Below are 15557 nucleotides of genomic sequence, written 5' to 3'. Positions count from 1 at the left end.
CTAGTATCTAAGCTGCGCTGAATGCTTCACAAATAACAATCAACGCTAAGATAGATTAAGAGCATCGATGAGCGAATGTTTTGCCAAAATGCTCTCAAGCTCTACCGATTGCTATCATAGGCCATGATAGTTCAATTCAATAAGTTTCCCGAACGCTCAAAAGAAGCGGATTGCTATCCTCGAAAATGGTGAATGGTTACTGCATCCGGCTGTCTGTTTAGAGCTCATGATTTTCATGCATATTAAGCATAAATGCAACCGCTTCGCAGCGCCGGTTTTGATGTGTACCCGTTCGGAGAAGGCTTTCATATGGTTTAGGAGTCGTGGAACCACTGGCTCAGTTCGCCATCTCTGGTTCAATAAACCGCATGGGCCTGGGACAGCGTGGGGAGGGGGAGGTTGGGCTGTGAGGGTAACGAGTCTGCCAGAAGGAGAGGGCTGCTGCTGGGAGAGCGGGCGAGGCCGAGAGAGAGCGGTCGGGTGCCACTGACAGGCTCCGCTCGCGCCGGCCGCCGCTCGACAGGTCATGTATCTCTGCCGGGGGCCGGGGTCCCGCCGCAGCAGAGCTGTAATCGTGGCCGGTAATCCGCGCCGCCACCATATGCATGGACCTGTCACCCCGCGCCGTGCACGGTCTGTCGCCCCGGTGACGTCACCTGCTGACGTCATCCGTGCTGACGTCACACCTGCTGATCTGGCCCGGATTGAAGGAGGTGCTGCGACCGGATCAGAGGGAGCGCGAAGGGATTTCGGCTGTCGTTGGTACGGGTTATCGTTCGGACGTTTGCGATCCCCCGCTGCGAAAAGAGAGCCCGTGTCGCTTTAGTGTGAGTGTGAGGATCACAAATCAGTCGTTTGGTTGGTGGATGGCCGGCCCGCTACTGGACGGTGCGAATGTTGGAGGAAGGCGATGGTTTCTGCTGGGCGGTGATAGGCAGACTCGGCTGTCTACCGCGGCGCCGCCAATCTGAAACGGCTGCTTGGCTGAAATGTATGGCTCAGATGGGGTTATGTGATCTGTTGGCTGGTTTAGATGATTGAAATTTATCGGAGAACGTTTATCTGACAGAATCAGGCTCGCGAAAAAGGCTGAGGGCTAAGGTCGCTGAAAATTCTGCTGTGTCTGGATGGTTCGTGTTGTGCACCTCACTGATGCTGCACTTGAACGGACACATTTCGGTTTTGAAACCGAAAGATCTTGTGCACTAGCATTATTCTTTGCCTCCTGCCACTTGTGAAAATATGCTGGATATTGTCAATTTCTGCTGTCTTGAACTGTGACTCACATTCCAGACAAGCATTGAACCTTGATTATATGTGTTCCCATTGATACCGCAAAAATGTGGCCAATGCCTCCAGCCTATTACCTGACCCTTAGCGGCACTCTTCTGCACTTTACTGTCTAGTGTTTGAGACAGTCGTATTGCTCAGACAATGGATCTCCGTGGCAGTCATGGGAGACGCCTCTGCCGACGAAGGTTCTGCAGCGGCCTCGAATAGCCTCGGGCAGTCACCAGCAGACGTGACCCCATTCCGCCGCGGGGCATTCGACGCCGGAATCGCTGCGCCGGAGCCGAGCGATAGCCAACAGCCGGTGGGCCGCGGAGGGGGTGACGGGGAGGAGAGGGGGGGGGGGCGGCACTTCTCCCTGAGCACCTCCCGTCGCTGACAGCTCGCTGACTTATAGCGCCGCTACTGCCGGCAGCAAATACCTGCCACGGCCCCGTGTGCGGCGTGAAATGTTTGCAGACCGCGATACGCCGGCGCCTGACGAGAATAGATAGCGCGCAGCGGGCCGGCCAGTGTCACGGCTGTATCGCCCGGGGCGGTCGCCGATGACGCCATCGGGCACATATCCCGGCCGCGGTACGGCGGCGGCCGCGCCGGCCAATGGACCGCGGACGCATTGCCGCTGATGAGATAGGCCAGCTATCGACTGCCACTGGCCGCTGCCAGGCCCAGCTCAAAGCCCGCCGAGATTATATAGATGAAGGATGGAAATAATTTCAGAAATTTACGGAGTGTCCGGTCGAGTGGTCGCGACGAGTCGCTCCACAATGGCGCTCCGTGGCCGGGGAGCCGATAAATATCGGCCCCCGGTGGTCAGAGACGCGGCGTATTTCACCGCCGGGCCGGGCGCACACGGCTCCTGCACGGTGACGCCCGGAGAGAGAGAACATAAATCGGCGCACGCCGTAAATTGGCCCGTCCGAACACCGTGCCGGAAACACTTTGCCGGCCGTATTTAGTCCGGATGAATTATGGATGCTAATAAATAGCAGAAACATCGATTTATGATTTAATTTTATTCGTTTACCGATCCAGCATGCCAAGGGCAAGGAAGATGTATGGTGATTTGATTCTGTTTTGTGTAGCACTTGCGATGGTGCGGTACGCTGGCATAGGTCAGTTATGTGGCTATGTTGAAGTGCAACTAAGAGTTGTGGTTATTTTAAATGGTTGTGGTAAAGGAGAGTTTGTTTTCTTGGGGACACTGAGAAAAAAATCGAAACAGGTTCGTCACAATCAAATGTAATAAAATTAACGATTATTTAAATACAGCGCACGCGAAATTGCAACCAGCCGAAAGTACGGCTTACCATCTTACCCAAGGAGCTAGATTTGGCAGCGCTTCTGCCCCATTCAATAACAATACTGTCTAGCCGGTGGCCATTAGCCTTGTGTTCGTTAGGTCCCCCGAGTTCACCCGTAATTGCATTGCCTCCCGACGTGGCTTGTCTGCTGCTCCGTAACACCCATGAGCTGAGCCCAGCTACTCAGCGCGGCCCAGACACCCCCTCACCCCCTCTCCCGTCCGCCGCAGGTCCAACTTTGACGCGACGTCGCCGCCCATCCTGGTGGATAACGGGCTGGCCGTGCTGGAAAACGAGAAGATCGAGCGGCACATAATGAAGAACGTGCCGGGCGGCCACAACCTGTTCGTCCAGGACAAGGAGGTGGCCACCAAGATTGAGAACGTCTACAGCGTGAGTGGTATTAACTGTTGCGACAGTCGGGGAGTGCTGAGAGTGATGTGTTGATTGATCGGGCTTTACAAACGTTAACTCACAAACGTGTTTTGTGCGAAAGTTGTTGATCTTAGTAATTACTGTTTTGCATGGCTCAAATGCATGTTTTTCAGTCCAGAACGGGACGCGATCAGTTGCAGGTTGCAGCACAGCGGTGACTCGAACCGGGGAAAATATTGCTCATTCCAGGCCAGACGTTTTCTCGGCTCATCGCTTTCCGGGGACTGTGGTCGGCTGGGACCGAATTCCGGTCGTCCGTTTCCAAAACTTTTCCGCCAGATTCTAATGACGACCGTCACAACCTATGTTATGACGGTCGGCTGATGGCTGATTCCCAGACTTCTCTGACTGATTGCCTGGACCACATCTGCAGTGTTCCGGTGTGCTTGGCAGTGTCACATGTGCAGTGTTAGGCTTGCCTGCCGTTCACTGCGATGTGCGGGCCATCTTTTTTTTTTGCGCAAACCTTGGAGATTTGCATTCCATAACAAAGCTCGTATCTTTCAATAATAAGGTGGCTCATTCTTTAATTGACAACTTTATCCTGCGCCGCGCTATTGCCATTATTTGAATCACATTTTCGATTCTCTTGCACTTCTGCCCAACTCCATAACCCAAAACGTGGTCAATCGCTCGGAGTCCATGTACCGATCCTCTTCTACTGATTCTGTCGTGTTCTTCTCGCTGCCATGGAGTTCTGAGCGTCATTCATGTCGTCTGGCTTTGGACTCCGCCCTGTGAGCCGATACCCTGCCGCCGTCGCCTCTGCTCCGTATCGCCCCGCCCTCCGCCACCGGGCCGGTCCGACCCGATCGGTAGACCCGTGCTGCGGCTGATTACGATCGCCCGATGACACATCGGTCGACACAGCACCATTACGGGTATTGTTGCTGCCGCCGCCGACTGCATCCCTCCCCCTCCCGCACCCTCCCCGACTGCCGTCACCTGGCTCAGTGCCGTGGGCGATACTCTTTTGGGAATGACGTGGGTGAAAACGCCTGACCTACAGAAGACAAATGGCATGAGAATATTCACAGGCCAGGGGACTTTGAATGCAATAGTTCAATAGTTGATAAGTTCAATAGAAGTCCACGCCAACATATCGATTGATATGTTGACCAACCAACATTTTGAATAGGTGCCCAACATCGGAGCGTAACTGAATACCAACATAAGCTGAGTGCCTGGAGCCTGCTTCTTGGTATGAAATGGGACGGTTGCAGTTTCTTATTTGGCTGCACATGAAACTACAAGCTCCTATCAAAAATTGTTACAGTTTCGCTGAAAAAAGATAACACTGTATTTTATTTCAGTATTTCATGCTACTAATGTGGGAGTGGACGCCAGCTTTGTGTACGCTTTTAGGTTTAAACACCATAAATTCATTCGGGTTAACATCTCCAGAAAAATGTCGCCGTAATGTTTCCTGATGACAATTCGTCGCCCCCATCCGTTATCTCCATCTCACCGAGGTGTCCATTTTGCCGCTTTTTCTCTTTTCAGCGCCGTGAATCAGCGGCCGCTGAAAAATCTCGTCAGTCGGAGATGGATGCTGCTGAATTAGGACTCGGTGACCGGCCGCCACAGACGGGCCGCAATTTATGGCTCCAAACTTGGCTATTTAGATACGACTGAATTGGACTGGGCAGGGGCGGCCGGCGCGGCGGCGCGTCGCGTGCTCTGCTTGTTTCACTGGTTCATTGAGTCTTGCTTCCTGCGGTCTAGCTTCAAATGTTGGTCAATTGTTGACTGCATGCTCCTTTGTTCCGTCTGTGTGGATTTCATCCTAAAGCTGGTCAGTTATAGGTTGGTGATCAAAAGGGTGAATCCTTGGGAATAACTATTCATGACTCCAAAATAGGCTCAAGAACCAAACAGCGACAGTCGTAGGGGTGCATAATAATCTCACTGTCTACGCGTCGCAAAACCCCGACAAACAAACAGCGGTAACCGCAGTCGTCCGGCTATCACCTTCCTAACATTTGTGTCCGGCCCTCGCTCCCCAACACTTTTCACCAATACTGTTAGACAGCATCCAGGAGTTGATCCCCTATAAAAGGAAGCTTTGATCATGCTCGAAGCGCTAGAACCTCATCAACATTGCAATGTTCATCGTACTCTTTTTCCTTTAGCTGTCCTTTGTGACTATCGGACTCGGGCGGCGCTTAGCATGAGGAGCTCGTATATAATGAAATGAAGGCTACAAGATGAGGATGTTGTGTGGAAATGTGTAGCTGTCTTCTTGGTACCGAGTAACTATATTGTACGTTCTACGAACTGTCAGCTTGTTAGATGCTGTCATTGCACTGTGAATTGTCCCGTCTCCTTCGCTTAGTATGATTTTATTCAAGCTGGTGCTTGTTTCATGGAAACTATGAGAGGACTGACAACCGACAGTCCTTGAGATGAACTGACTTACTGGCTTTCGGAAGCCACGCAGTCAGTTTCACTTCCATGACGGCTGCCATTTGGGCCAAGTGGACCGACAGAGCCACTTGGACAAAGCTTCGCCAAAGCTTCGACGTAGATAACGGCTAACGGCGCCTATCAGTGGGCACGCATGACCGGGTCGTGATGGCCGTTTGCCGCGATATAGCTGCGGCCCGCCGCCCGACGGCCGCTGACTTATGCCGCCTTAAAGGATCGTCGAGGGGTTGTTCAACGACTTCCGCCGGCTCTGAGCGGCCTCTGGCAGCGGTTGCCGGCAATGATGCGTCAACGCGGCCGCGAGGAGCCGCTTGGGCTCACCCGAGACCCGCCCGTGCCGCGGCCAGGTCCCCTCGGCCGCCGAGACTCCCCCATCGATTGTTGGCCGCCAGTGCAGTAAGCACGGTCTCGCCCCATTGCTGTTTGGAATCGGGCCGTCCGTCGCCGAGCGGAGCGGCTGATCAGCGCGCGGCTCATAGCGCGCTCGGAAGGAGGCCCGCCGGCCCGGGAACGGACTGATGGCCGGCGGATGGCCAGCGCGGCCGCAGCTTCCCAACTGATGTGGGGCCGGGATTGGCCCGGGACCGCCCAGGGTCGGAGACGGGATCGACCTGAGATCGGCAGTCTCCGTGGACTAATCCAGTCAGACGGAGGAGCGCTGGGGACGGGTCTCGTCGAGCGGAGAGCGACAGCCGCTAGCTGCGGATCGACTGGGCCCGTTCAGGGCTGACTGGCGCCGGCTGGACCTGAGCTCGGGTGATGTATGCAGCGCCCCGGGAGTGAGCAGTCTGCCGCGGTCCGGGACGGGCTGACGCCGTGGTCTGATGGACTGTCCCGGGAGCTGGTAGACGCTCTCCGCAGCTCGGCCTGTTTGACGGGTGGTTACCGGCTGTCAACCGCCCGTTGAAGTCGCCCGTCCGTCATACTTTGTTCTGTCGGAGAGCGGCGCTGTAATGGGTGTTCCCGGTGCTCCCATTTCGCTGGTCTGTACGTTCATGTGCTGTTATCAGGCCCGCGCCAGTGACCATTTTGTCGCTATCATCCATGACATTGCCCAATGCCCAGCATGGCCGTCACAGGACATTTTACACTGCTGCTGTGATTATAATTACATCTCAGCTTTTCCCAGAAAGTGGGCATCTTGACTGACGTGTTTCCGTTCCACGAATGCCCCAACACTCTAACCTGTATCTAACCACTGGCTGTCCCTCCCACAGAAATTCAAGCTGATGCTGATGAAGGGGGACGACCACTCGAAGCAGGTGCTGCTCTCCGTGCTGCGGAAGATTGACGAGCACCTCGGACAGAAGAAGACGCGCTTCCTGACGGGCGACACGCTCTGCTGCTTCGACTGCGAGCTGATGCCCAAGCTGCAGCACATCCGGGTGGCTGGTAAGAGCGTTGGAGAGCTCGTAGAGATAGTGTTTGGAAGGATCTGGGATGCTAATTTGTGCTCTGGTGTTTGACGTAATTTCCATATTTTCAGGAGAAGTGGTGCGAGGAGTAAGTGTTTTGTTCTCTTTGAATGGCGTGGATAACTTTTAAAGATGTTTATGCGATATTGTGGCAACACAACGAAATGGGCTTATACGATTTCAAGTGATCCAAGGAGCTCTAAACTTCGATCTGGCTGGCAAAGGTTGCGATAGCTGGTTGTTTGTTGGGTTGGGGCCTGTGTTTCCAGGAGCCGATGGTGACCGGTCCGGTCAACTATTTTTGAGCGATGTAATGTCCACAGGATGTTATGGCGTCATGGGTCATTGCAGGCTTGTTGACTGGAAGGAACGGTGCAGTTTGCTGATCGCTTTGTGTTTCCTTGACGTAAAGCTGGCCAAAGTTTACGGAGCCATTCAGGTCAGATGGTCTGGATGAGAAATCGATGGTGTATTGACGAACCTATAACGCTCCTGTTTTCATGAGTTATTTGCGGACCTCATTACGGCGTCCAGAATCAACAAACTTGCATATTGAATCGCGATTTCTCAAATTTGCATCCCATCCTTTCAAGGCTTTGTTGATCCAACATATCCACTCAGCCTCGCACTCAATGTAATGGAATAAATAGCATGTTTGCAGACAATTCAGCATAAGTGCATGTTTATTATCGAGCTGCACATGGCTCTTGCCTGTTGCCAAACGGGCTGTAAAGCTGTTATCCGCGCTGGTTGCAAATCGTCGCTGCAACCCCGCCAGACGACAAAACCGACCCGGGTCATGCGGCTGCTCTGACCGCGGCCAGATTGTGGGACTCGCTGTCCCGGCATTTATAGTGCGGTCAGGGTGATATGGGGCGCCGCTGCGGACGGGTGCGGCCCTTATCGGCCAGTGCCGAGCCGGCCGCTGCCGACCCGCGTATCAGGTCGGTGGTCCGATGACAAACTTTGCAGATAGACACGGCGACAAATTAGTGGCCTTGTCTCGTTACTCGGCCGGACGTTATGGGCTGCCGGCGGTGGCTGAGACACAGACGGTCCAAGTTTGTCATGAATCTGACAATGGATGTCTCCAGTGCGGAACTGTTGACTCGGGGATTCGGTGATTCATGAGCCGAATCACAGTCGTTAGTTGGGTCATGTGTTCGACAGATATCGCTGTTAATCACAAACATCTTTTCACATTAGTCGTGTGTCTTTTTCATTTGTTCATTCGGCAATCTGAGGCGGCGGCCCGGGGCCATTTATTGTAAAAGCTTGCTGCGACGACAGCCGCCGCTGGCAATAAATGACAGCGGCATATGTGATGGTGACAGATGTTTCTGGTTGCAGGAAAGTTTTTCCAAGAGTTTGAGATTCCGGCCGAGTTTGAGAACCTGTGGCGCTACATGCACCACATGTACTTGCTGGACGCGTTCACACAGTCGTGTCCGGCCGACCAGGACATCATCAACCACTACAAGCTGCAGCAGGTCAGTGATATACAACACTACACTACAAACTACACCAGGACATCATCAACCACTACAAGCTGCAGCAGGTCAGTGATATACAAAACTACACTGCAAACTACACCAGGACATCATCAACCAGTACAAGCTGCAGCAGGTCAGTGATATACAAAACTACACTGCAAACTACACCAGGACATCATCAACCAGTACAAGCTGCAGCAGGCCAGTGATATACAACACTACACTACAAACTACACGTCTAGGACATCATCAACCACTACAAGCTGCAGCAGGTCAGTCGTAAAACCACTACAAGCTGCAGTAGGTCAGTGATACACGACACTACACACTGCAGCGGGTCAGTGATACACAACCACTACAAGCTGCAGCAGGTCAGTGATATACAACACTACACTACAAACTACACCAGGACATCATCAACCACTACAAGCTGCAGCAGGTCAGTAATATACAACACTACACTACAAACTACACGTCTAGGACATCATCAACCACTACAAGCTGCAGCAGGTCAGTGATATACAACACTACACTACAAACTACACCAGGACATCATCAACCACTACAAGCTGCAGCAGGTCAGTGATATACAACACTATACTACAAACTACACCAGGACATCATCAACCACTACAAGCTGCAGCAGGTCAGTGATATACAAAACTACACTACAACTACACCAGGACATCATCAACCACTACAAGCTGCAGCAGGTCAGTCATAAAACCACTACAAGCTGCAATAGGTCAGTGATACACGACATTTCAAGCTGCAGCAGGTCAGTGATACACTTGTAGTGTCGTCAGGTCAGTGATACACGACACTACAAGCTGCAGCAGGTCAGTAATACAGTACGACACTACAAGCTACAGCAGGTCAGTGGCAACAATGGGCGCCGATGACCTCTGAAGTCCGGGCGGGCGCCCTAAAATCACAAATTACATCACAGTATCAACTACTATAAGCTGCAGTAGGTCATTCACTGGCACACACAGTTATTCAAACTGCAGCTGATCATTTTTGACATTATAAATTGCGGCAGATCTTTGATGAGGGTTGCAGTAATTACAAACTGCAAGAGGCCAGTGTAACTGTTACTAACACGTGGCATGGCAACTCGGAAAGTTTGGCATAATAAGAAGTTTTAATCAAGAAAGATTTATCGCGCCGTATCACATAACAGTTTAAAGTTCATTAGGTGACTATGCATCATGACACTACATGCAACGAAAGCCAGTGTCGTTGTCACGGGGCATTGTGAATGACGTGATGTAGCAAAATAACCTCGATCTCACCGCTCAAGGCGATTATTTCAAAGCTGCCAGACTCAAAGCGGCTAGCTGATTGTGCCTGGCGGCCGGGTCTGCCATCTTTTATTGCGTGTGTCGGGGATGGGCCTGTTGATTTTGCATTTCTGTAACTTCTCATATGTACTGTCTAACAAGGATCATGTTTCGCTTACGCTGCCTATCCAGGGATCAAGTGCATACCGTTCGCTCGTAAGTAGACGCGTGCCTAATAAGTTAAGGAAATGCGACAGTTGTACGCCAATTCAGCGCCTTCTATCTTCCTATTATGTGAAAGGTTTACCTGACGGTTGAAAACCTATTGTGTCGACGAACGACTTAACCCGCGCACCGACGGGGGTCTGCGCCAACTTAGTACCGACGGGGGGGGGGGGCGGATGACCGCCCCCCCCTGAGATCTCGAGAACGAAGCAAGATAGCGACAAGCGGTAAACGGCATCGGATACGCACGGTCAAGATCTACAATTTTTACGAAGGTCATTTTCAGGTCAGGTCAAAGATGACGTCACAGGGGTCGAAAAAGTCAAAATGGCGGCGCTAAATATGGAGAGAGTTTTTCTCGAATAACTTTCGAATTAGTCAAGATAGGAACAAACTAAGGGCATCATCGTGATCCTCTCGTCAATCCGCATCGAATGATATATATGTTGACCTCGAAAGGTCAAGGTCAAAGGTTGACCTCAGGTCACGTGACCTCGAGGTCATCATGTATATCATTCGATGCGTCTTGACGAGCTGAACACAATGAGACCATCCACGCGTCTGTATCTTGTTCCTGTACGGAGTTATTGGCCAAAAACCTTTGGTGACCTTTGATGACGTCACATGACCTCACAGCTGCCCAACAGCAAAACAGACCTCAAGGTAGTGAAGGTTGATCGTATATGAAGTCATGTATGGTATATGGGGCCATTCCGACCCGTTTTAGTGGTAAAAACAGGTAGTTGATTTTTCCCCCATTGACTTATAATGGGGAGGTCGCGAAATTGACCTGACCTTAGGTCACCGATATCAAAATTCCGAGATATACAAATTGTAGCTACTAATGACCTAATAACATCCTGCGACTTTCAAAGGCCTCCGACATCTACTGTAGCTCTGGCACGGTGACAAAGTTGCAAAAAAGTGACTTGAGGTTGGGTCATTCAAAGTGACCTGGTGACCTGACCTTGAAAGGTAGGAGGTTCAAACTAGAGGTCTGCACCGGCCGGCTGCAGCCGCGGCTGGCTGCAGCCCCACGGCTGTGGGCCGGGGCGGCTGCAAATATCTCCAAGAACACGGCTACGGCTGTGGCCACGGCTGTGAGATTTTAAGCTCAATCTTAAGTACTCAAATATAACATTTTAAATCCTTAATCTTACATTCTGATAAGCAGTCTAGCCTGTAAAAATCATGCAAAGGATACCCAGCAACATTGAAAGTGGTGAAGCCTTTGAAAACCTGTAATGGTTTTACCATTTGCTGTAGGGAAGTTTGCACTCTGGTACAGAATGCAAATTATAGGTACCAATTGTTCCTTCATCATTAAGAGCTTGACAGTTTCAGAAAATGCAGCATGTTGCATTGTCACATCCCTCTCAAATCAATCTCACCTGGTCATTAGGAGAGCACCTTACAGCTATTGAAGACGAGCGTTCAATAATTCTTTCAGGTAATAGAAAAAGAAATCACGCCTAGGTAAAGGCAGGTAAATGCTTCATAAAATATTATCTAAAATAACTCTCAGATGTATTTCTGGATTTTCGGCAGGTCCAATTACATAATATAAAACTGGCGCTTTATGTTCTAACTGGTGTGTGAGTGACCGCTAACAGAAAATGCTGATGAACGAAGCCAATGGAATTAAAATATAAGTGAGCATGAACCTTACTTACGGTTAATTCACATGATGGTGAAAACCCTGAACACGTAATTCACATGACGGTGAAAACCCTGAATACAATATTTCTTACGCGAGCTGTTGACTTTACAAATGACGTCTTCTTCTGAAAATGTGGCAATTTGATAATTAATCTTTGTTTGAGAGCAAGTTTTTAACGGTATAGCATTATTATTTATTAATTATAATTTTTATGGCTGTTTTTAGTGACACAAAACAATTTATTGCCACTTCTTTGCTATTGACATCATTAAAAACTCAAGTAAAATTTTTTGATTGAAAGAGGCAATTGTGGCTCGCACGTCCTTGGGGATTTGAGCGAAGATCATTATTTGGAAAAATCAAAATATATGAATGTTTTTCTTTCTTGGATGCTCACTAGTGTTTTGATGATGCCTTGCATATCAAATTAGTTTGAGACTTGCTCAGAAGGCTGCTTCAAGCCTGGCATATCACACCCCAGAAAATATGCAAGGTAAGAAAGAAGCAAGAGTTTTGACAAGACAATCACTGTTTGACAGTCCACATCAACTTCAGTTCATTTTCCATAGGTACCTAACATTGATAATGAAAAGCATCAGGGTCTGTTGTTCTGTCCCACAACCATGCTTCAGGATTTGGCATTTTATGTCTACACTGCTAGTGCTTCTATTCTGGTTCGTTGTTTATGTTTTCTGTTGATGTAGGTAGTAGGTACCTACCTACCCATCTTTCTTAACCCCTTGCAAGGGCTTGTGTAGGCATGCGATGCGCATCAGGCTTCAGGCCTTCAGCCTAAAGCCAGATACACAACCACTTAACCTATGATGCTTCATGAGCTTGAGAATCTATAGCCCATTGCAATGTGCTTTTGGCTATATGTTTCAACTAAAAACAACTTATTATATACTATTTGGTTGCATTTCATTGAAAGTATCCACGGCCGGCTGACGGCTGGCTGCCCACAGTTTGCCACGGCTGTGGGCGGCTGTGGCTGTGGAGCCACGGCTGCGGGGCGGCTAGGCTGTGGAAAATTGCAGCCGTGCAGAACTCTAGTTCAAACTTGCACACCATGTGTAAAATTGATAAGGGAATAGTCATGCCAAATTTCGCGGCGCTACGCGCCGCGGTTTTCTCGCTATTCGCGAAAAACCTCAGGGGGGGGGCGGATATCCGCCCCCCCCGTCGACGAACGACTTAATAACTGGCATGATATTGTTTTTTTTGTGTGTGTGTGTGTGTGTGTGCCTGCTGCGCATCTCTTTCTACCTCCGTCTTTTTTTTATCTGCTCTCGCTGACCCATGTTTCTCTCGCCGCCACCTCAGGGCACCAAGATGAAGAAGCGGGAGGAGCTGGAGACGCCCTCGTTCACCACCTCGATCCCAGCCTCGGTGCAGGTGGAGTGATCGGCACTGTCCGCACACCAGTAGAGGTCCAGCGGGCCGGCGCGGCCCTGCGCGTGCCTTACCGCTCCGCCCGACCCGCCCGCCCGGCTGTCCGGCCGGGTAGGTGGGTCGGTGGGGAGTGGAGAGTGGAGACCAGCCGGGCTGGAGCTGTACGACTTCCAGAGACCGTCCTGTGTAGGTGGTTCCAGCGGCGGTCAAGCGCTGTCCCGGTGCGTCGTAGGGCGATGCTGACCGGCCATGCCAGCCGTGGCTTCTATTTCTGTCAGTATGTCTGTCTGTTTAGTTTGTTTATCGGTTAACGCCGCCTGGCGACGTGATGCCCGCAGAAATTGAAGAAGAAATGGCCAAACGACTTACCTGGGTTACTTCTATGTGCTTTGTCTACTTCCCGCACAGCGTATCGCGTCTCTGAGACGTGGCAGGCCGGCTCCGTCCGGCTCCCTGGCGCTAGCGACTACTGCAGTCATCCTTGTGTTGTCCCGGGTCCGTCAAGCTGCACAGTGCACAGACGGACGTGCTTTCTAGGTTTAGCCACATATGTTAAGTATTCTTCAGTAAAGTTTTAGGGAGCTGTTTAGAGTCGCTGCCTTTTTGAGTATTTACAGCGTGCCTCGCGTGCGGTGGCATGAGATGCGCTGCCGTTGTTATCGCTATCATAATCGAATGGCAGGCTGGTGTCTGTGCTGGGTCGCGTCCGGAAAGAAAACCGTCCAAATGTTTGGGAGATTCAGCGGTCATGCGTTCCATTGCGTGATGATCAACGAACTTTTACTATGCGCTGCTTTTTTCTTGGAAAAACTGCTGTTTTCTGTAAACATTCCAACGGAAATTCGTGCTTACTGTTGCGGCTGATATATTTTGGACCATCGATGTTTGGCGAAAGCTGTTGATTTGAGTGCTTCTCTCGCTGTTATTCAGTTTATCGACTATGAGACGGACGCCGCCTGGTAACGGTCGTCACACGCCGTCACGGCCGGCTGAGGACGTGTGACGGCATGCACAGAATGCGTGATGAAATATATATTGCATATATTCTGACATACGGTCTGTGTGCTGGAGTTGGAAGCTAGGGATGTCGGACAGTGCAAGAAGTAAAAAAATGCATGGAAGGTGCACTTTGATTGCTTGTTGGCTAATCAGTTCATCAGCTGGATGTGATACATTCGAAAAAAAAACACAAATGGAGAACGATTTTGACCTTTCTTTTTCTTGAGTAGCGTGCAGTTCTAAGCCGTTTTGCTCGGACATGACTATCTTTGTACTAGCAGTCAAACTGTCATGCGAGACATCGCACCCCAATTATACGCATATCTCTGCGTAATTACATTTATTTCAGTCCGAAGGACGTGAAAAGTGATAATCTACCGACACAATTAAGCTATTGATATAACACGTTTGCGAGGCGATCTGTTTACCCAACTTTCGCTAAGCACTATCTGTTCACTAATCCTGCGCTATTAGCCGCCTTACTGGGATAGGAAGCGCTGCCATGCGGCACAGCATGCTGCAGGCGCCATGCAGGCGTGACATCTAGCGGGACGAATAAGAACTGCGGGACCGATGGCTAAGTTAGGCACGGTATAGGTACTTCATTCACCTTGACCAATGGAGGCTGTGTAATCGGTATGCTCAGTCATAAAGTTACAAGTTATCGCCATAAAAGGTTTCAGTAGCATCTGGCTGAGTAATGAATGATTTGAGTTGTGTCACCTAAAAGCCGTATAATAAATGCTTTACGTTCTGAGATGCCTCCTTGGTCTTTTTTTTTTTTTTTTTTGCTTGACGTTCCCTAATTGGTGTTTGGAGGTGTTAACGTTTATTTGCTTGTTTTCGTTGGCTAACTTACAGCGAACAACACGTCGCATGTTCGCGAGGGGATGGAAAAGGGACGAATGCAATTCACATCACAGTGTGATTTAAGTGGATCAAACACATCTTCATAGAGGTTTATGTTGCTGACAGCCCATTCTATCACGGCTGAAGCTGCCTTTACCCAGTGAAACATGGTCATAACTTCACCCAACAAGCCTCTCTCAAACCAATCAATTCACTAATTCAACTCCACTTAGCAAGATTAATCTCATTAACCGGCGCTATTCTCATCCAGACACTCAAATCGCTCGCGGCACAATCACCGTTGAATGACGTCATCGGGGTCGCGTTGGTAAGCGGCGCTCATCAGGGACCAATCAGGAGGCGGTCATCGCGCCAGGCGGCCGGTGATTGGTGGACAGTGGGAGGGTCGTGAACCGGTGACCGATAGCCCGCGGCACCGCGGCGTCTGCTGGCCGCCGGCGCTGTCAGGTGGCGAAAAAGCGGCGTTCGCTGTCGGCGATGAGGGCGGCCTGAGTGATCGTAGTCACTGGTCGATGGTAGGAGAAGGCGAGAGCTGACGAGATGCTGGGGAGTGGGGGGGGGGGAAGAGTGGAGCATTGTTGAAATGTGACCTGTGTGTGTATGGATGAATGCATAAGGCAGGTGGAACATGTGATACTGGTTGAAGTCTCATCATTACCGAGAGCAGTTGGATCAACCGCTGGAACGGCCGGGAACAGTTGAGTACTAGCTGAAACTGTTGGGAGCAGTTGATATTTTCATTATATTGTCCCGTACGCCAAACT

At 50.5% G+C, this 15557-nt stretch overlaps 1 protein-coding gene across 1 annotated transcript in view; it reads left to right on the top strand.

The window, feature by feature from the left end:
- Window positions 1-13974, top strand: part of LOC122379845 (chloride intracellular channel exc-4-like) — a 35490-nt gene extending 21516 nt beyond the window's left edge. Inside the window, exons 3-6 of the mRNA XM_043362387.1 lie at window positions 2825-2987; window positions 6674-6848; window positions 8222-8361; window positions 12856-13974. Of these exons, the coding sequence (XP_043218322.1) occupies window positions 2825-2987; window positions 6674-6848; window positions 8222-8361; window positions 12856-12936 (559 nt within the window). The 3' untranslated portion in view covers window positions 12937-13974. The remainder of the gene's footprint in view (window positions 1-2824; window positions 2988-6673; window positions 6849-8221; window positions 8362-12855) is intronic.
- Window positions 13975-15557: the final 1583 nt, after the last annotated feature.

Source organism: Amphibalanus amphitrite, unplaced genomic scaffold, assembly GCF_019059575.1.
Source record: "Amphibalanus amphitrite isolate SeventyFive unplaced genomic scaffold, NRLGWU_Aamphi_draft 000085F_arrow, whole genome shotgun sequence".
Classification (NCBI taxonomy): Eukaryota; Metazoa; Arthropoda; class Thecostraca; order Balanomorpha; family Balanidae; genus Amphibalanus; species Amphibalanus amphitrite.
Note: the sequence above shows the minus strand (reverse complement) of the source record. Positions and strands in the feature narration are given on the sequence as shown.